At 42.3% G+C, this 23,430-nt stretch overlaps 1 protein-coding gene across 4 annotated transcripts in view; it reads right to left on the minus strand.

Moving 5' to 3' along the window:
* Positions 1-23,430, minus strand: part of Ldb2 (LIM domain binding 2) — a 347,302-nt gene that overhangs the window by 196,236 nt on the left and 127,636 nt on the right. For all 4 annotated transcript variants that reach the window (XM_059275843.1, XM_059275841.1, XM_059275842.1 and 1 more), the window contains exon 2: positions 11,448-11,550. In XM_059275843.1, coding sequence (XP_059131826.1) covers positions 11,448-11,550 — 103 coding nt within the window. The remainder of the gene's footprint in view (positions 1-11,447; positions 11,551-23,430) is intronic.

Genomic DNA, 23,430 nt, shown 5'->3' on the forward strand with positions numbered 1-23,430 from the left:
TTGTGGAATATGTCCAAGCATCTACTAATTCTGAAAGCACATACATGGACAATTGGCCTTTGTATGGAAAGTATTTCAGGAGGTCCATTTGTGTAAGGGACAGGACAGAGACATGGAGATGATGCTATGTGGGTCTGTGAGTGAGGAAAAGCACCACACACTAGGCTGACCATAACTTTAGATGCTGAAAGTGAGTATATGTCCCCAAAATCAATGCAAACCCATCCTGACATAGCAAATGGCATAGTTTTCAAAATGAAACCAAGGATCACATTAAAAGCAAGATTACTCAAAGGTCAGCATGAATAAGAAAGGGAAAAGAAAACACAATGCTCTGGGGACTCCAGATAACATATAGAATAGATTCTAGGTATAAGTGTGTTCTAGTTCATAAAATGGAGTGGTTCTATCACCATGCTGTGATGGCCTCATTTATTCCTTTAGATTTTTGAAGTGTTTGCATAAATGTCAATTGTCAAATTCACGTCTCCCTGACTTGTGAAGGAAACAAAGATATATATTGCAACAGAAAAGTTCCCATGTAAAACTGGGTTGAAGTGGGCACTGAAAGAAGATAGACCATCATAAAGACAAACATGTGGAGCATAACAGTTGTATGAAGTAGATGCTCTTGGAATGGAGGCACAACACGGTAAACTCCTAAATGCAAACACTCTAACAGGACTTCTGTGATCAAATAGTGACTCAGGAAACATATCTTGACAGGTAATTTTTTCATGGGACTTCTACAGCCTTAATGCAATGCATCTGAATATCACTGTACTTGTAGAAGAATAGTAATTTTTATTTAAAACAATGTTTTATTTTTTATTAAATTTATTTATTTTACATCCCAACCATAGTTTCCACCCCCTCTCCTCCTATTCCCTCCCTCAACCTTCCTTCACCACCCCCATCCATTCCTCCTTTCCTATTCAGAAAAGGGCAGGACTCCCATGGATATCAACCAAATATGACACATGAAGTTGTGGTAAGGCTAAGCTAATTTAACCTGACCTCAATGAATGCTTTCTTTTACTGCACCTATATATGCAAGATGTATTCACCACTTGAAAACATGACATGGACATGATGAGGACACTCTGCGTGTGTGGTAAAGGATGTTTCAAATTGACATGCTCACTGTGGTGCTGAGCCTTAAGGAAAAGGTTCACAGTAAGAGACAAGGGGTATGTATCTCCAAGGGAAGGTGTCACTGGTGGATACGGGGAGAGCGGGCGTGGGGGGAATACGTGCAATCCCAACATTTAGGAGACAGAGGCTGGAGAGTTGGTGAGTTTGAGCAACTACACAGGGAGGTCCTGGCTCAAATTAAAGCAAAACAAAACAACAACACAAAATAAGAAAAGTTATGGCTAAGACTTGCTAAGATGTAATTCTTAGAAGTAATGGCTTGATTAGATCTTTAGCATCTCCAGAGGACAAGGTTTTATCCATTCATTTTTATGTATCCAGGGCACAGAAAATGGCACATAGACCATCCTTGAATAAGGTTAAGTAAATAAATAGGTCTGTGTCCTGAAATTATGTCTAATAAGATTCATTCAATAAGAAGATGCCAACATTTACTTATTCATTGCTCAGAACCACTTATTTTATACAACTTCATGATTTAATCACACTTTTTATAGGCAAACACTCCAGTCATGCATGGTCCAAAACATTTAAAGAATTTATCAGCCCTAGTGCCTCGGGTGCCATTTTAGTTTCGAGTCTAAAATCTGAACCTCAAGCCCTGATTCTCTCTACAAATTTGCAAGTTATTGTATGATTTACTTTATATTCCAATACAAGAGGAGTTGCAGCAACTTGAGATTGTGTTAGTGCAAATGTTTCAAAACACGGGGGAAATCACAGGTGCCACACTGTGCCTACAGCTACTATGCCTACAGATAGATTACCCCACATGTCGACTTGCATTGGTGTAACAGTGCTAGGGGATTCATCAAGTCCATAAGCATATATAGAAAGCCTTCTATTTGCTGGCTAGATGTGTAGCTTAGGGGTAGAGTGCTTGCCTCGTTTGTACAAGGACCTGGGTATGATCCCCAACAACATGAAGAAGAGGAAGAAGAAGAGGAAGAGGAAGAAGAGGAGGAAGAGGAAGGGGAGAAGAAGCACATAAGAAAGAAAAGAAACCTTTAAAGCATGATAATATCATTAAAGTGTTGAATAATTAAGGTACACAGAATGTTTTGATATAAAAATATCACTGAAAACAAACGTTAAGAAAGTTAATAAAGCGATTTCCCTAAATGTTGACCTTTGTTGTTGTAGTTGTGAATGTACCTGAAATGGTTGCTCTCAGGAAAATTTTGAGACAAAATAGTGTAAAGCTAACAGCAATCATCATGTTATGCATCCAATAAGACATGCCTATGTCCTATTTATTCCTACCTTTGAATAATCTTATTTTTAATTCATTCCTTGTAGTGCAGTACTTTGCTTGTCCCATTCTCAGTGCTGTTGCTATTACACTGGAATTAATAGTATGCATGTATCTTTACCACTCTTACTAACTTGCAGGCTCCTTTAAGGCAGGCCAGAGATCACACCTATTTGTATGTTCGATGCCTACCCCACTCTGTAACATAGCAACCTGTGGTAGCTCATAATACAGACTTGAAGCTTCAACTCAGGCAGACTGTAATTTCTCTCTGTCTTTCCGCTAAGGTGTTTCTTGAAGGGGAACTCACATAGTTAGCACGACAGAAGCAGGACTTTAGTGAGTCAAAATACATTTCATACAACATGACGTTTCATGTTCCAGTCCCATTCAGCTGCTCTTAAATCTTCACAATTTCATATTCAAACATGGACTGGGGTCATTCTCTCAAGGCTGCAATATTTAACAATGAAAAACAGCAGGACACAAACTTAAATGTGATCTTTGCATAGGCAGAGGGTGATTTTGTAGGATAGTTCCTCTTTAGCTTTGGCTTAAGTTGGCTTACTTAGCAGCATAGAGACAGAGATGACCAGTAGAAAGCATATTGGACCTCTAGACTCTAATTGCTTCCTGGGCTAGCAAAATGGGTAGGGTACCCTCTTGCAGTAGGCAGTCAGGCATATGATCGTGAGAGAGAACAACCAATTCCCTGGGTGCATGTGTTGTGGAAATTAACTGTGTAAAGATGTGTTACATTTGTTTATGCTGTGGAATATTACATTAACTGTGTAAAGGTGTGTTACATTTGTTTATGCTGCATTTGTTTAAAAGTGTAAGGATGTGTATTTAATTATGTAAGGATGAGTTGCCTTTGTTTCACTTTGTCTGTGTAAGGCACCTGATCGGGCTAATAAAAAGCTAAATGGCCAATAGTTAGGCAGGAGAAAGATAGGCAGGGCTGGCAGGCAGAGAGAATAAATAGGAGGAGGAATCTAGGCTCGAGAGAAGAAAGAAAAGAGAAGAAGGAGAAGAGAGCTGGGAGAAGAGGGAGACATACTTGGGGCCAGAAGCTGGGCAGCTGCCAGACAGACAGCCATGGAGACAGCAGGAAAGTATGATATACAGAAAGAATGAAAGGTACAAAACAGGTTAAGTTATAAGAGCTAGCAAGAAAAGAGCTAAGCTAAGGCCAAGCATTCAAAACTAATAATAAGTCTCTGTGTCGTGATTTGGGAGCTGGTTGGTGGCCCAAAATAAAAAGCCTGGTACATATACGGCTCTGTTAAGCAATACACTTTTTTTGTTTGCTTGTTTGTTTGATTGTTTTTAGTTATGATGTTTTCAACATATACTTGGGGTTATCAGGTCATAATCCTACTGTGAACCAAGGAGCATCTTTATGATTATAACCCAAGTATGACATTACTAGACTAACGTTTTACCTGGCACCCTTACCTTCAGGATAAAAAGTTCATGGTTAGGAGGGTCAGGTTAGTGTCTTCTTTCCAGCATTGTTTATGGTAGGAGCCCCTATTATCTAGAAACCAAGCACCAATAGAAACGTCTGTCATTGTAACAATTGGGAAGTTCACTTTGCCTTTCCCATAATTCATTATGGGGTAGAGTCATTTTGGATTGATGCTCTTATGGAGGATACAAAAGTAGAAAAATACTCCATAAAACCAAGGCCAGGAATGCTTTGCAGCAGCATGCAACAGCCACAGTCTCCAGAAAACACATAGCATCTGTTTTCTCCCTATGCCTCATTTAGACCTCCCAATAGAGATGTTGAAGGCAGTCAGAGATCTGGCTTGTTTAAATCTATGTATTCCATGATTTTCACACTATGAAGAAAAGATGCAGCCACCACCTATGATTCCATGAAAGCTTGATTTATAACATATATAGGGCAAATAAAAACTCACCAAACCCAAAAGATCAGTCATAAATATGGGGACAATTGTATCTCCAATTTGGAAAGCACTTTAAATGTATTCAAAGCACTCTTTTGTCCATTACCTCATATGCTCATTAGTGTGGTGTTTATCAGAGATGTGTCCCCCCGATCTACTGTTATGGGCACTCTGTAACTTGTGATAACCTCAATCTGAAACCACGAATGGGAAGATGCACATGCCCGTTTTTTCTCCTTCAATAGACTGTCAGTTCATCTATTACTGCAGGTTTTCTCTGAAGTCATTTTTTAATGACTAATCTGAGACTTTCCATTAATGCCACAATAACACATTGCCTGAGGATCTTCATTGATTGTACTAATTTAAGGTAAAAGTTTTAAATAAAAATGATACAAAAAGCACCCAGAAATTTTTATAAAAAACTTAATTCCTTCCAGAAGATGTCCACCATTCTCAAACAGCAGAAACTCAGGGTTATGAATGGATGAATTAATGAGTGAATGAATGAATGAATGAATGAATAAACAAACAAACCAATGAACTAGTAAAGTAACAAATGAACATTGAATGGAAACCTTCTTTGATCCTAACTTAATTTGCTTCAAATCTATCAACACTTAATGAACTCTGCAGTTGAAAAGGATAATTCAGTAAAATCACATTAGAGACCAGAGAACCAAAAACCACTTAATGTAACTCAAACTGTCTAGTGGCACTGAGACAATGACATCTGTGTCATTCTGCAATGGAGATGCCACAGATACAGACAGGGATGCATTCCTGTCATTAACCATCAAGGGCAGCTCTGAGGAAGTGAGTTCTTTCTTCAAAGAGGAAGTTTTAAATGCAATCAAAGGCAATTTCCTCTCATTGGCTCCTTGGGAAAGGAGATGCAGAACCACAAGTTCCCAACAAGGTTACTGGCATTCGCTTTTGTTTTGTTGTTGTTGTTGTTGTTTGTTTGTTTGTTTGTTTTGTTTTTAACCAGCATTTTATTCTCTCAAAACGGGACCTGGATATCATAACTCCTGATGGGCAAGTGTCATAACTGTAGTAGTTTGGGGGTTGCTTGTCTTAGATCTTAATCTTCCATTAATACTTTTTTTTCTCTCAGTTGGCTACCAAATGCCTTAAACTAACTAAAGCCAGACATCTTTCTGCTCTGTGCCAAGTGGTGGAATGAATAGTGAAAACCTACCTTTATTTTAATTCCAAATGCCTATCATGCTATAGGATGAATGCATTCACTTATGTAGCCATTCATTAACTCATGAAGTCATGTTCCCTTTTGCACCAAGGCCGGCATTGAAGTAACCACATATACATTTCATAACACTACGTGATGTGGCCATGATTAATAACTTGGTTTTGTAGATGAAAAAAAAACTGAAGTTAAATGCATTCAATCAGATACAAAATAATTCTATGTAAATTGGGACCATGACACTGATGCTTTGGGGGAGAAAGACAAATATACAGGAAATGAAATTACTTCATTAAGGACCAAATCTTCAGGACCAGCTGTTATGTCCCCCTTGAGGTGGCTCAGGACCTACAATTGCTGACCACATGAACTCTTCTAGGTTTCAGGAGAATACTGTGAAAATACTATTCATAGAAAGACACATGCACAGACTGTGGCCATGAATTGCCCTCACCCAGTATGCTGCAGTGGTTATTGCTCCAGGAAACTTTAAAGCATGGCCACATCCCTGCCACAGTAATTATTAAGGATGGTGTCCAAATACCTTGTGCATGTTATCAAGGAGGGATTTTCTCAGAAATATACTTTTAATCATATAACAGTCTATAAAAGAGAAAGGAGAGAGAGAGGGGAGAGAGAGAGAGAGAGAGAGAGAGAGAGAGAGAGAGAGAGAGAGAGAGAGAGAGAGAGAGAGATATGAAGGAAATGATTTCAGAATTCCTGTGCTACAACCACAGTACACGTAAGGGTGGGTGAGGTGAGCCAATAACAGCGAGGAGAGAGATCAAGGCTTTTTGGACTGCGGAGAATTTTGATATCTTAGGGGAACATGTCTGAATATATAACACATAAAACACACATTGCAAGGCAAGCCTGAAGAGCTTAGTCAATATTGCAAAGCCATCAGAGCTTTCAGAAGAAAAGCAGAGATGGGGGAGAAAATGTAAAAAAGTGTGTGGTGACTGCTTCACAGCAGGACCAATTCGCAATTCTTCTGGCTGCCTAATGAGACCTGGTGAGCATGAAGAATGAAGGTAGTCATGGAGGTGGCATTCCTAAGTTGTTTTATTTTGTTTATTTTATTTTATTTCATTTGGAAAGTAAAATGTCCTCCTAAGAGCTAGAGTAGTGTTTGGTTATGACCTTGAAGGAGGATGGCCTTCCACAAATCTTCATTTTAGACCAGATGTGAAATCAAGATGGGATAACTTCTTGTACAATGGACAACTACTGGAAACCTCAGCTTAGAATTAAAATTATACAGAGTAGTTTAAGGAACAACCAAAATTTTACCCAAATTGTCCAGGGTTTTGATCTAGAGAGAGCAATAGACTCATTGGTTTTCAGTCAAATAGAAATGGCTAAATCTCATGAAATATTTTCACCGGCTTGAAGTGCTGCTAAGAATCTTTGATGTATCATCTCACTGAACTTTCACTTGTCCATGGAAGTTACCAATGTTTCTCAAATGGCTTATTCCAAACCATGCACCTGGGTTGAGTTCAGGGATCAACCTAAAAGTCCCCTTTCCTATGAGAAGGGCCAATAAGATGACATTTCTCATTTATTTCACCCCTCTCCAACTTTAACCAAGTTAATTAAACACTCTACTTCCAAAGGACGGAGCTGCATGTATGTTTAACCAGGCTTCCTTCTGCTTTCCTCTTCCGGCTTATGAGGCGAACACTGGAAGTGGGAGTGGCTCCACTGGGCAGCTGGATGCAGGGAGAAGCAGAAACTTCTGTGGCTGTATTTTGCCTGGAAGTGCACAGCAGAGAGGTCTTGTGGGCTCCCACCTGCCCAGGGAGCCTCAGCACCAAGCTCTACACACTGCACTTGGCGAGTCCCTACCAGAAGGCAGGCTTCTGGAATGCTCAAAAGGCTTGGTGAAGCCAAGGCTGTTCATAGTTGTCAATAATAATAGACGCTAGTGAGTGTGCTACAACTAACTAGTCCTCGGCTCTTTGGTTATACCACCCCATTTTGCACAACCCAGGATGGTATTATTACGTCTGCTCTTTCCCATGGGAAACAGATATTCTACCATGTACTCCACATGGTCCTCTGGATCTGCCTCCAGAATCACTCCCCAGAAAATGTTTCCTGAATGAATTGTGAGCCATATACATATTTCCTAAGAATGTAGCTGATACTGGCTGGGTCTGCTGAGAAGGCTCCCAGCAGCATGCCACAGTCACGAGAAAACAGAGCAGACACCACAGTTCTGCTCTGTGCCTAAGAGGAGCGAAGAAAAGCAAGCTACTTTGAGCAGTGGGTGATCAAGCTAACTTATGGTATTCTCCATGTACTACTATACAGGGAAGGGACTAACAGCACACCGCACTGGGTTAGAGTCACAAAGCAGGCGTGAAGAGGGCTTTAAGGATATGGATCACTGACTTCCTGGGCCCTCTATCTTTAATAAAAGCATTTTAATTATTTGTGACCCTTCTATCTGTTACTCAAAATTGGCATATTGGTGAAGTCATTTCTTTTCCCTTAATTATGGGGCGATGTAGGGACAGGGTGTGTGTGTGTGTGTGTGTGTGTGTGTGTGTGTGTGTGTATGAGAGAGAGAGAGAGAGAGAGAGGAGAAGAAAAAAAACAGTAGACTGACAAATTGAGTTTCTAATTAGCACACATGGGTCCTACCTGCCCCCCACCCCTTCACATCTCATCCCACCCACATCCCACACCCTCCAAGCTATACTTCCACCTAATCCCTCCTTACAAAATCAAAAGGATTCTTGGGGCTCGGATAGAGGATGGAGCTTAGTTGGTAAAGTGTCTGGGGCCTCAGGTTTGATCTTCAGCACCACATAAAAATAGATTTGGTAACACAGATCTGTAATTGCAGTACCCAGAAGATGGGTGCACTAACCCACAACTTCCCAGGGAGTACAAAGCCAGCCTGGGCTCTGTGCGATGATGTTGCAAAGCAAAACAAAAAAGACCCACCTCCTTTTCAGCTTGAAGAAGGAAATACCTACCTATAATCTGCTTCCCTCTGGACAATCTGCTTAATCTAAGGGCGATCCACACCCCTGAAACTGTAATCCTCTACCAGCACTGGAAGGAGCGTAGCAGCAGGCCAGGAGCCTAGGGTGTAGGGTCATACAGCTCAGTTTCTACCTTTGTCCACTCTGCACCTCCCCACACTAAGTGCTGCACTCTCCTAGGACAGTGCAGGCAATTTCCACATGAACCACTTATGCCCAGTCACATCCCATCTGTGGCCCCGCCCACCAGGATAGAGTAAGGCTGGGGGATTGGGTAGGCTGAGCAGCAAGGTCAGGACAGAGGAGCTTTCTGGAAGGAGGGACCACTGTGTCATCCAAAGTACAATCACTTGTCAGAATTATTACACTACTGGGTTTTTTTCTTTTCTATTACAGTAGATCGCAATACATCCCAGAGTATTTGAAAATGACAGCAGAGCACTGACTATGGATCAAGTTCATCCAGTATTGGAAAGTCCAAAGAGCTGGGTTAAGGCTTGTTTTGCCACCCATTCCATTTGATGAACTAAACATTTCCCTAAATGTCTATTCACCTGTTCACTCACTCAAGATATTACTAAACACCGATCACAACATGTGTGTTCTTGCATCAGCCTAAGATCTCAGCATTCAGCAAAACCTCCACCCTACTGGAGTTAGCATTAGAATAGAGGTAGCAGACAAAACGTAAATAAGTAAACACATATTCCAGCACTGCAGTAGCTCATAGATAGGACATTTATAACTGCAAGGGCCCTCTAATGACACAGATGAGGATGAGAATAAGCTCTTCTAGGAAAGGCTGTAAATCACCGAGGAATATTTCTTACTGTTTAGCATAGATAATTGGGGAAATTTTCCTACAAATAATAAAAAAATCTATTAGGTAAGTCTTATTTTCCTATTAGAAATGCAAAGAAATCTGTTCCCTGGCAGTCATCAAGGAAAAACCTCAGCTTTGAGCCCAGGGACAGGCAGGCATCTTCCCAGCCTGGCACACTGCGCCTGCATCCAGAATGGGTTAAGGTGGCAGTGCTCGGGAGTACCACATAAACAGTGTGTCAGATGTTCTAGGCAAGTTTCATCTTCTCTGTATCCCAGTCCTGGGCTGTCAATCAGCTGTCACTGGTCCCCACATCAGCCGGGTGCATACATCACCGGGCTGTCAGCGAGGCTGCTGATGAGACTCTGCTCCAGCCTGTCAATCATCTTTGTTTCTCTTCTCCACTCGGGAAATATTTTGGCTCAGAGAAACAAAGAGACCTGGGCCATGATGGTTTGCAGTCAAGCATTTCCTAATGTGCATGGACATATGACTGCTCACTAGCACAGAGTCTGTCTCACCCAGGGGCGGGGAGTGTCTGGGTACAGGGCAGACAGAGAGAAAAGCAGGCATCTGTTTTGTCCGTGCAGGCTTTAAAACTGTAATTCTAGTTAATTCTCCGAGCAGGCCCTTATGGGTCCTCCAACCGGCAAAGCCCAGGAACATAAAATCATGATAACTTGAAGTTATCTGAGCTCTGCCTCAGAAAATAAACAAATGACTGAATGCATAAACAAGTCAGCTCAGAGGGTGGTGGCTGCGGGGGTAGAAATCAGTCACCACTGACTAGGCAGCAGGGAAGGAAGAGTTGGTATACTGCTGAGCTCATTCAGTTCCCTACACCTTCTGCAATGCTGCTCTAGGACCTGCAGTGCCTTGGGGAACTCACAAGGGAAAGGCAGACCCACCATGAAGTGGGAATACCAGTACTGGCACCAGATCCTTCAGACCACTGGCTCCTCTCGTTTAAAATAGCCCATAACACCCAAATCCTAAATAGATGCCCCTAGAACAAGTTGCTGCAGGAGAACAAATCCTTGATGGTAGACTCTTTCCTTTGCTAACCCACAAAGTCACTACATGTATATGTTAACATGATACATTAATATACCACGCAATAGATCCAGATAGTCCTAGATTATCTAAAACATCCTTATATTAAAAACAAAGGCACATTAGTCCCTAGTAACTTTTGAACATATTCAGCCGATACCAGTGTTTTGAACCATGTTTATCAGGAGCCTATTGCCTATCAATTGTCAAGTGCTCTGAACAGACTGCTTCATGATGTGTACGTCCCATCGTCACCTCTGGGTTTGTGACATGGGGCTGCTTTCCCCTCTGACAGGTGCTTCCATATGAGTACTGCTGCCTCTGAAAGCACGTCTCTCTCTGATCTAAGTGGACATTAATTGCTTTTGTGTTGATGTATCTAAGGCTCTTGGTCTGATAGTACAACCAGCAAATCTGATGCCTGACAAGTTGGCTGAACCTAATCAGGACAGATCAGCTGTTACCCAAGGTGCCACCGGCTGTAATTTTGGGATCTTTACCGAGTTATCACTCGCCAGAAAGACAAGGAACTATAATTCTGTCAACACTAATCCCAAACTGTATGTTCGAAGCAGCTGTGGCTTCCCCTCTGTGCAAGAAAAGATAGCACTTGTCAAATAAATACCTGAGATCATAGATAAGCGTGAATTAGAGGATGGGGCTGATCCTGTGATGGTGAGGGACTCTTTTTTTTTTTTTTTTTTTAAGGAAACTTTCACAAGCAGAAGCATGAACCCTCAGGGATGAAAGGGAGTCGAAGACAAGACACATGCCAAACCCTCATCCTTCTGCTGCCCACTGATTGGGCAATTTGGTGCATATGTGTTCCACCCTCGAAATCGTCAGATGCCCAAACAGTCTAAGCCTCAAAAGAAAATCTCACAGTGGTGACTTGGGCTGCCTTGGTGGGAAGCAAGCGCATTGTCAGGGGCAGAGAGGCACTATTATCAAGCTGTCAGTTCAAGGTATGATGCTCAAATCTCTGTGGGGTCTTACAGTCACAAAAATAAGGGAGTATTAGGAAAATAAACTTCTTCCTTACTGTATCGCTTTGGTCCATCTTCCAAACAAAATGAAAGAGTTAATGTGGCGTCATCTTCGAAAAATTCAGTGGCAAACGCATCCCACCAGAGGTTGTCACTGTCCTGCAAAGAGACAGGTAGGTCATTTATTTAACAAGCAAAGGCAAATGCAGCAAATATGTCAAAGAGGGTGAGAAAAAGAGGGTTGGGATAACCACTAAGACAAACCAACAACAAGGGTACAAAAAACAGGGACTCCCTCCTTAGCATATGTGTGTGGAGGGGGGCGGGTTCTGAGAGGGGGTGGGCAGTGTGTGGTCACTTTTCAAATTAATTGCTTCAAATGTGGATCAAAGGATCAAATTACAGTTCAGTAGGCAAGCTAATACCAACTCAACCAACTAAAAACTAATTCTTGAGGACACATTCGGAGAGATTTCTAAAATGTACTTTGTTTTTTTTTGTTTTTTTTTTTTTTTTTTTTTTTTTTTTTTTTTTTTTTTTTTGGTTTTTCGAGACAGGGTTTCTCTGTGTAGCTTTGCAATGGCTGTATCTTCATAAAAGGGCAGTTATTTGATATGAATACATTCAAGATTGTGGCTTTAGTTTTTTTTGTAGGTTTCTTTGTTTGTTTGTTGTTTGTTTTTCTGTCAGCTGCCTTGAGTCCATTTTTATTGATGGAAAATACACTATTACAACCAGATCAACAATTGTCATTTTTTAATGATTTGATCAAATAGGGACGCTCATAGTTTCACTTTTTATACAATAATATCACTGTAAGTAGACAGCCATTGCATCATACACACACACACACACACACACACACACACACACACACACACACCAATCCAGAAGCAAGTCTTATGCCTGTGGATTTTCTTGAAGATTTTTTTTTTTTGAAGATTTTTTTAAGGCAGCAACAGCTCACTTGTTATTAAAACAATTACGAAAAATGGAAAAGTTCAGGAGAATGCAGGCCTCCACGTCAGTCTGTTTGACTTTCCTTGAGTGTTTCCCTTGTTTATCTAGAAAACACTTTAGGAAGGATGTAGCTGAAGGACTTTGAAATTGCTGATCCCCAAGAGATGAAGGGGCCCACAGCAGAGGTTGAGGCAATATGCAGTTTAATGTTATTTACCCTTCAAATTCTTAAGCAAAATCTTTCTCCAGAGATTGCCTGTCTACTCTGGTGCCAGACTGGAGGGAAGATGGCTCCCAGCTGCCTGTCAGATGAGTAGGGGGCAGAGGGGAATCACTACTCACTATGTCCCCCAAGGCTGGGGCCCTGGTGGAGGGAGACATTGCAGCCTCCCTGCTGACCATTAAGCTGTTCTGCTTATGACAACCTTAAGTTGTCATCACTGGAAGACCTCAGGAATGAGCCTTCATTCCTTAGAAGAACAATTAAGAAGCCTGGAGAGATTGATGTCGCCCTCTCCCACAGAACGGAAGAAGCTCAGACAAATGAACTTTTCTGTCTCCTTCCTCTGGATTCCACCCAATAGTCACATTAAGGCCGATGCTTTTCTTAAGAAAACACAACAGTAAACACAAAATCACCCCCAAAACAGTGCGCAGACCCTCATTCAAACTCCCACCCTGGTCTCCTCTGTAAAATATTTTATTGATCATTTACTATGTTCAGTACCACAGAATACACATCTGCGTAAGAAATGGGTTCCATCCTAAAAGCCCACTAGGGGAACATCAGATGAGCAATGTAAAGACAGCCTTGACCATTTCTGAGACCCCCATCATTCAAGATAGATACTGTGGAGGTTTCTAGAGCATTTAGAAAAGTCTATGAGTTTGGAAGTAGAAAAACCAGTTTGGGAAATAAACCCCATTTTGGAATGCTGAACTCACTAGTTTATCTGAATTTAAATTGCTATAGACAGACAGACAGACAGACAGATAGATAGAAAAATAAATAAATAAAAGATAAATATCAGCCCTTAATGGTGTTCAATGCCTGCCAAATGCTATACTAACTGATTTTTCTGTGTTTTCCAATGTAATCCACAAATCTCTTATTTTTATTTTCATTTTTGCTTTCTTCTTTGGCACAAGGATTAGCTCCTTAACATCAGGAGCTTCGTTTCTGTCCTGCATTCTCCAGCACATAGAACAGCATCAGGCCCATGGTATTCTCAATAGAAGTGATGCCATGAATGAATGCAGCTGCTTGTACTGTTTTCTGAGCTTTGCAACTGCAGAAACTAAACCTTCAGGGGGAAATGTGACTTACTGGGTATGCCAGCCATCAAAAGGTGGGAACGGGACTTAGAATCAGAAGCCAGGATGTCTGCCTTTTCTGTACCTCTGTTCTGCTGCAGCCATCCACCACAGCTCCTGAGCTGTATTAGTTAGGAATGCGGGGGGGGGGGGGGAGTGGGAGTGGGGTGGGGGGGTGGGGGGGATGAGGTTTTAGTAAGAGGGACGGAGAAACAGCAAGAACATTCCACCCCAGGCCTCCTTGGTTCTCAAGCTTCCTGCTTTTGTAGCACAGATTTACTGCCAGAATTCATGCCCAGTTTTGCTAGGTACTATGTCACTGGTGGAATTTGCTCCTGTGGACAAGGCTCTCCTAGGACAAGCCTATGTCCTAGGCTTCCTATCTATTAAAACCCAGGTGGTTTAACTGACCTACTTCTTTGAAAATTACAAATAACCACAACCACAAAAGTAGTCGAAATAATATCCACCTGGCAGGGTAGATGTGCGAGTGAGCTAGGTTAGAGGCTGTGAAATGCCCACAGATGTGGAGTTCAGTGAGATCAAGAAAAAGCCTTCTCCCTGCTGCGGTCCACCACCACCTCTACATCATTTCTGGAGCAGGAGATGGTCCATGCTCAAAAGAACTGCATCAAAAAATAAATTCTACAAACCAATCTGCAAATGAACCGAGCTGCTTTTCAGGTTTCGCCAGATTGCAGCCCATACACCAGGCCCTAGTATCTAGTTAAAGACCTGAGTAGAAACTAGAAAACCATCTTTCTGCCTTGCTCATTAGTTGGATGTCCATAGACTGGACTGGGTCACCACATCCATTTTCCTACAATCTGACTCTTGGTCTCTGAGAGGTCAGCTGCAGAACGAACCAGTACAAGACAAAAACTAAGGAACAGCCCAGGCTGATGTGAGATAGTTGGGAGAAAAAGAAGAGGCCCGAGCTAAAACTAGTTTGAGAACTGTCTGTGGATAGCCTTGTGTATTCTCAGAAAAGCTTCCACGGGAGTGAGCACAAGTTGCAACAGGCATATGACCCAAGGAGAGATGTCACTTGATCCAAACTAACCACAGAAGAACAGGTTTGGAAGGAGTAAGGCACATCAGTGGCAGCACCCTGGAACAATTGGTGTTATTACACAGCTTCAAAGAACACCCCACAAACAAAGATGGAATGTTTGAGTTCAGATTGCCAAACACAGGCAGTGCTGGCCTTTTCAGCTGACTGAGTTAATAAAACTTCTTCTTGAACCCATACTTTATCTTAACCCAACTTGGGGAAAACCCCTGGACAAAGCTGTCCAGAGAGCTTCACTGTTTGCTGATTCTTTGTTTCTTGGCTGATTTTCAACAATCATAGCTCTTTGCTATGTTTACAGCCAGCAAGATGGCCTAGTGAGTAAAGGTGCTTGCCACGCCAGTCTGACAACCTACATTCAATCCTGGAACCCACAGTGGAAGGAGGGGACTGGCTCCTGACTCCTGAGAGTAGATCTTTGGCTTCTGCATGCATGCCAGCGTATGATCAATCCTGTTTTCACATAGGCACATCACACACACACACACACACACACACACACACACACACACACACACACACAAGCAGGCACATGAATGCACGTACTCGCTCACTCACACACTCACACACTAATAATAATAACAATAATTTTTAAATTTCTGGGCTCTATTTTAAGTTAGAAAAGCATATATGTACAAAGCTTTTAGATTAATCTTTAGTTATAAGAGTATAAATATTAACGTAGGGAAGGAAAGGATCTTGAAGAAAAAAAATTACTAACTATTGAGCGTTGGACAGTCCTGTCTCAGCTGTGCATAAAGGAAGCTGTCTGTGGAAAATCCACACACTGAGACCCCTAGGTTAAGATCGGGACCCATAACCCAGTATTTCCAAGTGTTTTACATGCAATAAACCACCTTGTATTCATAACTGCTCTAATTGCCTCCAACAAGTGGAGCTGGCAACCTTTTGGGAATGAATGTCCTTAACCTCTATGTTACCCTAACTTGAATATATAACCCTGTCTCTTAATGGCTTAATGACCTTCACCAATCCACCTAACTCCTTTACATGTTTGTTGCTTTGGTAAGGGACTACTAACTCTGGTAGTCTGAGGACTGAGAAGAAAGCTACGTGTCATGACTCTTTGATAAATTCTGTTCTGAATATTCATTATGATCTCATTTGACACTTACATCACTTGTAGAAAAGGAATCTGAATCCAAAAACATTAAGCTACTCAATAAAACTAAACGACAAAACAATGGTGCAAAAGTTTATATACGGTCTATCTAATTCCAATCCACATGCTCCCTTCCCTCCAGTTTCTGCTGAAATGGTGATTTTTTTTTCCACCTTGAAACAGATCACAGGAGTTGGAACTAGCAGTCAGCTGGCATGCATTCAAGGATGCTCCTCAAGAAGTTGCTTTCTCCAGCCGTTTACAGATTAGGGTCTCCCCTGACTCCGCCACACACTCGTTTTCCTGTTGCCAACCTCTTCTCTTGCTGCCTGCTATGGCTCCTGGGATGGGGTAGCAATCTTGTAGAATAAATCTATGTAAGGAAGAAGCTAGGCCTTTCTCAAAATGACCAATTACAGCCAGAGTAACCCCTGCTGAACCACATTAGAACCCTCTGCAGAATGTCTAAGAATCCAACCTGGTAGAAACTTGGCTCTTAGCCATCTGGTTACATCAGCAGTCACGTGTTACAGTGTCATTCTTGTAGCCTGGGAAATCTGGCAAGCACCAAATCTTGATCTCCTCTTCTGCTGCCCCCTGGGCTAGGGAAGCTTGCCAATTTAGCCCCCATTGAAGTGCACAGGAAACTACTGTTGACTCAGGGCCTTGCAGCATGCTTATGCACACGCCTGACTGTTGCAGTGTGCTGCCTTAAGGAGGGGCACTAGCCACTGTTACCTTTTCCATCTCTGGCCAGATTCCTTCCTAGAAATGAGCAACCAAGAGGGTAGCAAGAAACAGGAATGAACAGGAGAGGTCCTGACCCCAGCTAATGAGCTTCTTCCTGGAGTGCTGGAGGAGTCTGAGGATTCTGAGTGCAGAAGCACAGGGATGGAGGCAGCGTTTGTGTCGGGGCTTTGTACCACACTGCAACCTCCTTCTCTTCTACCAGCCAGGGCCACAGACATGCAGGTTAGAAGTTTGCATTGAGGCAGAAGCTCCAAAACCTGCCTCTCACCAAACCTGCCATTCTGGAGTCACCTTTTAGGTGTGATTTCTCATAGCACAAGAACACATTGCTGACCATATTGAAATGAGGCAGGCTTTATTTACTTTAAAGACTAGAGAGCAAAGAACAGGAGGTTGAAGATCTGAGGCCCATTATCCAGCACTGACAGCTATTCAAATGGTAAGCTGGATTCCTTTCTAATGAATTTAAATGATAAATAAGAATAAATGCCCAGGGTCTCCATATCATACCGTATATTTCTCTCCTTTCCCCTGGAAGCAATTGTTTCTTAAAAATCATATGAATCTTGCAAGCCCAACCCTAATTTAAATGCATATTTGACCACAGCTATATACAACCCTAGTGTTTCTAATGTTTTATTTAAATTCCAAAGTTCATTATTCTTCTTTAAACATGAATTTTTGTTTTCTTTTCTATTATTACGTTAATTAATTTATTTATTATGGCATTGTGTGAGAGAAAGGACTCACACCTGCCATATCACGTGTGTGGATGTCAGAGCACAACCTGTGGGAGTCAGTTCTCTCCTTCCACTACGTGGGTCTCAGGGATTGAACTCGGGTCATCGGGCTTGGCAGCAGGACCTTTATCTGCTGAGCCATCGTGTTGGCCTCATAACTTTAATTGTTTTATTTGTTTGTTTAGTTTATTCTGCTCTGCTGGGGATCGTGCCTGGGATTGTTTTGCATGCTGGGTCAAGTGTTCTATCACTGAGCTACATGCCCAGTCGTCAACCATCTGTTTAGAGACCCATCCACTTTATAGCCTGGGGGCTCTTCTTGTCTTGTATAAGCCACACACTAACGCATGAAATGAATGTATTAACCTTTATTAAAACATTTTTCCACTAATGTCTTGCCATCACGACTGGCAGTGCTGTAGTGAGAACCTTTGCCACATCCCTGTCTGTAAGTGTGTAGAAATTTCTCAGGGACAGACACCTGAAGTGCCCTGAACTTAGGGAACATGCTGGGCTATTCTTCGGTTCTTTGATTAGGAAGACCTTGGACTTCTTTATTAAAGATTTCTCGTTTGATGGATGGATGCACAGGTAGGGATGAAACAAAGAGAACCTCTGAGTGATGTGTTTCCAAGTGGGATCAATAGTGAGAGCAACATAATTACAAAGCCAAGACCTGCTCTGGCAGGAGGAGGAGCAGTTACTTCTAAGCAGCCAAGAAGTAACAATGGAACAGAACAGTGAGTGATAACCTAAGTAAAGTTTGTCGGTTCTTGTCTCAAAGGAGAAGGGTGTGTCAGGAGCTCTGTTACCCAAAAGGGGGGCACTCCTTGACACTATAGTAAGAAAGAAAGCATAGGTTCTTTGTGGTCCTTTGCAGTGACCCAGAGAAAAGGAGCCCTGATGTTCCAGCACCCCAACTCACATGCATTTCCTATCCATGAACCTGTCACATGGCTTCCATTTGGGGGACCTGCCCTTTCCCAGCAAACAGGCATTTCCTGTCCATGCTGTTGTTTTGTATCTGAACTCCCTGCTTAGCGTTCAGTGGATATTAACAGGAAAACAAACTGGATCCCTTTCCCAACCCTAAAAACTACAACAGCATACAGCAACTTCCAGGTAAACACAAAATTAACTAGGCCTGAACACTGGCAAGGGCTCTATTGTTGACAATCCTCATATATTTTAATTAGGTAAAAATATCATCGAAGTGCCTCCATCCTAAATAATCCCCCATATGCATTTCAGCGATTAAAATTCTTATTCCTTTTGTCTCACTCACAGGTGAGCCCAAGTCCCACTGACAGCCAAGTCATACATCGGGATGGGAGACACACTCATGCCAAACAGCAGAAAAGATCCTTAATTATATTTAAAAAATCCACAGAGGCATTTGCTCCCATCCCGGATTCTCTCCCATTCCTACTCTGTCCCTCTCCACCAAAAACATGATCCTGGTACCGAGGATGCCCCCCGGCATCTTTAACTTAAGCACTGACAGGTTACGGGGGATTTTTGCCAGAGTAATTATTTTTCAATTCAACAATAATGAGAAATTACCATGGCAACCACTCGTCACGTGGTGCACATATACCCCCTCCAAAGAATGAGCCACACTTAAAGCGTCTACTCCTTAAAAATGTGTGCATGGTTTAATTAAACTAAAACAGGTCAAAGCAGGGAGTATTGCGGAGGGGTCTGAAAGCAGGGATGTGGGCAGGGTGTTGACTGGCTTCAGTATCTTGTGGTCTAGACTGTAAGAATGTCTCATGACACCCTGTCCTGTGCATCTACATTGGCAACACTATGCTAATTTGTATCTTACCTTCGTTTCAGTCACTCCCATTTACACAAGTCAGCTAAACTCCTAGAATAAACCGGAGACAGAGCGAACGGGGTCACGCTTGCATTTCTCAATGTCTTTGTTGGTCTTTGCCTTATACTAAGATAGAGACAGAAAAGTCTCCCGAAACTAACTGCCTTCTGTCTTTCCATGACCTTCGGGAGGTACTTGCAATCTGTTTTCCTGGACTGGAAGTCTTTATATTTTCCTTTTAGTTTTGGATTTATTTTTTTAGGACACTGTCTCACTCTGTGGCTGAGGCTTCTGTGTAGCCCAAGCTGGCCTCAAACTCATAGCAATCCTCTTGCCTCAGCCTCCCAAACTATTGGGATTATAGGTTAGGAGCCACCATACTGGCTAAACTGTTCTACTATCGTAATCTCTATCCCGCTTTTCTCCCAATTTGGGAATTTTAAAATAAGCCATGTTTATTCAGAACAGGGTCATCACTCAACACTGTTCTGGACTCTGCCCTTAGCACAGTTTCTTAAAACCTCAGAGAAGACCTTTCTCACTAAGTCCTTACTGAGCCCATTTCACAGATGTTAGGAAACCAAGCCTCGGAAGCTCAACACTGGTGCGGGCAGGTACACAGCTGTTGGTTTCGAAGAAAGGACTCAAAGGCGGGGTGGGGGTGGTGGTGGAGAGTCCTGTGCCTACATTTGAACTCATAACCACGACATTGTTACATACCTTTATCTAAATATCCCCCCCCCCAAATAACCTCATTTGCTTAAACAAGCAGTTAATATTAATGTGCTGAATGTGGGGAACTTCCCCATCTGGAACACACAACCCAAAGCACAGATTTTCATTGCTCCCACAGTTGGTGTGGACACAGAAAGAAAAGTAAAGAGGTTGCATCATTTTCCCTTGCTAGCTCCTAACTGCGGAAGCATGTAATAGATACAGGCAGGAATTTTTAAACTCTCCTCTTCCTCCTCCTCTTCCTTCCTTCTTTTCTTTCTTTGTTTTGTATTTATCTCTATAATATTTTAAGGGAAACAAAATCTTCCATGTTTTTTTTTTTACTCTGAAATTATCAACTCTGATTTCATTTATTCTCAGCGAAACTGTATTTTATTTGCTGGTAAATGTTTGCTATCAGCTTAATAGACATCTTAAAACTGCATGTTGCCATGACAGTGAACTGCCCCTGTCACTAGAGACTCTTGGAAATTTGCTCACAATTCAAGGCTTTCCTTGGAGAAAGGGGTTGCTGTATTCTATTCAGTGCAAGTAGATGCTGCTGTGGGAAAGAGGTGGGGTAAAACCACAGAAAGCCCTGGCTCTGAACCATACACTTCTGCAATGAAAGACAGATCTGTGTCTTTTTCCCTGAAAATACCCGAGGAATTCATGTATTTCCTTCTCCGACTTTGGTTCACTAAATCACAATTAATTATGAATATTCCAAAAACAAATGTTTCATTGGATGATCAAAAACAGTGGTGTGTGTGTGTGTGTGTGTGTATGTGTGTATGTGTGTGTGTGTGTGTGTGTGTGTGTGTGTGTGTGTTTATTCTCCCAAAATGAGCCCTTTGCCACCAGACTTATCACAGTTGGAAACAAATAATAATTTTTCCTTTCTACATTTAGATTCCTGTCAATTTCTTACCATCTTTACTTGAGTCTTGTGTCTTTTACAGACAGACAAGACACATGGCAGGTCTGTAACCAACAATAACATAATTACTTCTATTCATTGCATATGGCATTCTAGTCCACATAGTATCCCTCTTGGGTTAGTATCTTTATTATCACAATTTCATGGAGAAATTTTAATCTCCAGGATATTTAGAAACGGACTCAAACCCTAAGAAGCTTATAGACTAACAAACACCCCAATACCAGGCATAAGAAACCCCTGTGTAGCTGAAAGTTTCCTGTGTCCCGCCTGGCCAGCAGTCAGGACAACAAATCTCTCTCATCCACCGGTCCTGCAGCTGCTTGGACCCAAATAAACACATGCAGGCATTTGGAAGCTACAGAGTTGGTGAGATAAGGTTGGCTGGAGGCTTTTCCTATTTCCCTGATCTCTAAGACTTTCACCCCTATATTTGGTTCCGTGTTCTTTATTTAATAAGACCATTTAGAAATTTGTCTACACCCCTTTTGAGTGGTTAGTAAGAGGAGTCCCAGAGATTCCCAAAGCAGTAGAAGCTATTGCTGGTACCCTTGGTGGCTTCTCAGAGGCTCAAGGTAAGTCCCCATTGCTGAAGACCATCATGCATGTTCCACACAAGCTCCAGAGGAACCAAGCTGGATCTGACCTGAAAACCTCCTCATAGTATTGAAAGATGGCTATGCAAACTTCCAAAGGAGGGCCGCAACCAGTAGTCCTACCCAGTGTGATGCCTGTGAACCATAATGACATGCAGCACGGCAGGGCACAATAACCCTAAGGAGCAATAGTGAGTCTCATATCTTGTCAATCATAAGCAATTCTCTAATTGGACCTAGGCTCACGCAAAAGGAAGGACATCATGTCTTGTACTGGAAACTTGGCCAATTTCTGGAGGCTGGTGAGGGCGTGGACCTGAGAGGAGAACCTATTCCTGTCAATCCACTAAACCAGCCCAATGGCTACCTGCATCTAAAATATTTATCACTCTACCCACAGGTAAGCCTGGCTCTCACTCCTCAAAGAACCTTCTTGTTGCAACATGTAGAAACCACTACAAGAAACCACAACTGGTCAAATGCAGAGAACAAGTGAGTGTGGAGTGCCCAGTCCCAATGGCTACATCTATAACACAACTCCAGCACCTAAGACTCAGGGAACATCAAGGAAGATGAGCCAAAAAAAAAAAAAAAAAAAAAAAAATTGCAAGAGCCAGAGGACCAGGAAATATGCTGTGGGATTGTGTCTCCTAGAAAGGACAAGATACCTCAACAATATGTCTGCCTACACAACACCAGCACAAGGACAATGCCAACAGACTTGCTAACACGGTAGAGAGAAATCACACGGGGCCTCATCAATAGACAAAGAAATGCTGCCAACTGCCGGGCAGTGGTGGCACACGCCTTTAATCCCAGCACTCGGGAGGCAGAGGCAGGCGGATCTCTGTGAGTTCGAGGCCAGCCTGGTCTCCAAAGCGAGTTCCAGGAAAGGTGCAAAGCTACACAGAGAAACCCTGTCTCGAAAAAAAACAAAAAAAGAAAAAAAAAAAATGCTGCCAACTGAGAAACGCTAAGAGCTAGAGAAACAGACTTCCCCAAAAATTAGCCCCCTAATTGGTTATCTAATACCAACAGGTCAGTCCTAAAATATGAATACAAGTAACACTAAATGGACTGGGCGTGCCGTGTGTGTGTGTGTGTGTGTGTGTGTGTGTGTGTGTGTGTCTGTCTGTCTGTCTGTCTGTCTTTGTCTGTGTCTATATTTGTGTCTGTGTGTCTCTGCATGTAACAATAACAAAGAAAAATAAATGATGGTTTTGAGAGGGAGCAAGGGAGTAATAAATGGGAGGGGTTGGAAAGAGAAAGGAGGAGAGAATAAAGTATGTAATTATATTTTAATCAGGAAAAAAAATAAGAAAAGAAATAGACTCAAGGTCTCTGGCCAAGTAAGTGGCAACATGGGGGACTGTCTTAGGGTTTCTATTGCTGTGACAAAACACCATGAACATAAATCAAGTCGGGGAGGAAAGGGTTTACTTGGCTTACACTTCCACTTTGTTCATCCCTGAAGGAAATCAGGACAGGAACTCAAACAGGGCAGAATTCTGGAGGCAGGAACTAATACGGAGCTATGGAAGGGGGCTGCTTACTGGCTTGCTTCCCATGCCTTGCTTAACCCACCTTCTTATAGAACTCAGGCCACTGGCCCAGGGATGGTACCACCCACCATGGGCTGGGCCCACCACCATTGATCATTGCCTTACAGCTGGGTCTCATGGAGGCATTTCCTTAACTGAGGCTTCTTCCTCTCTGATGACTCTAGCTTGTGTCAAGTTGTCACATAAAAGTAGCCAGTTCTGGGACTTTCTGGGCTCTTTCTGTGTAAATTCATTTTCTTATTTTATACTCAAGCATGGAGAAATGTAATTTAACATATCAAAAATAATATACAAAAGACCCTATGTGAAGCTGTCTTGCAAATGATCCAGTGAGGTGTGATACCAGGTGCAAAGGTCTCCTGGGTGACAATTCTAGAGTGTGGAGAACAACAGCTCAGATGGCAGCACACCCTGATGTATAAGAGGTCCTCAATGGCAGAATCCTGTGG

This window comes from Peromyscus eremicus, chromosome 10 (genome assembly GCF_949786415.1).
Source record: "Peromyscus eremicus chromosome 10, PerEre_H2_v1, whole genome shotgun sequence".
NCBI classification, from domain to species: Eukaryota; Metazoa; Chordata; class Mammalia; order Rodentia; family Cricetidae; genus Peromyscus; species Peromyscus eremicus.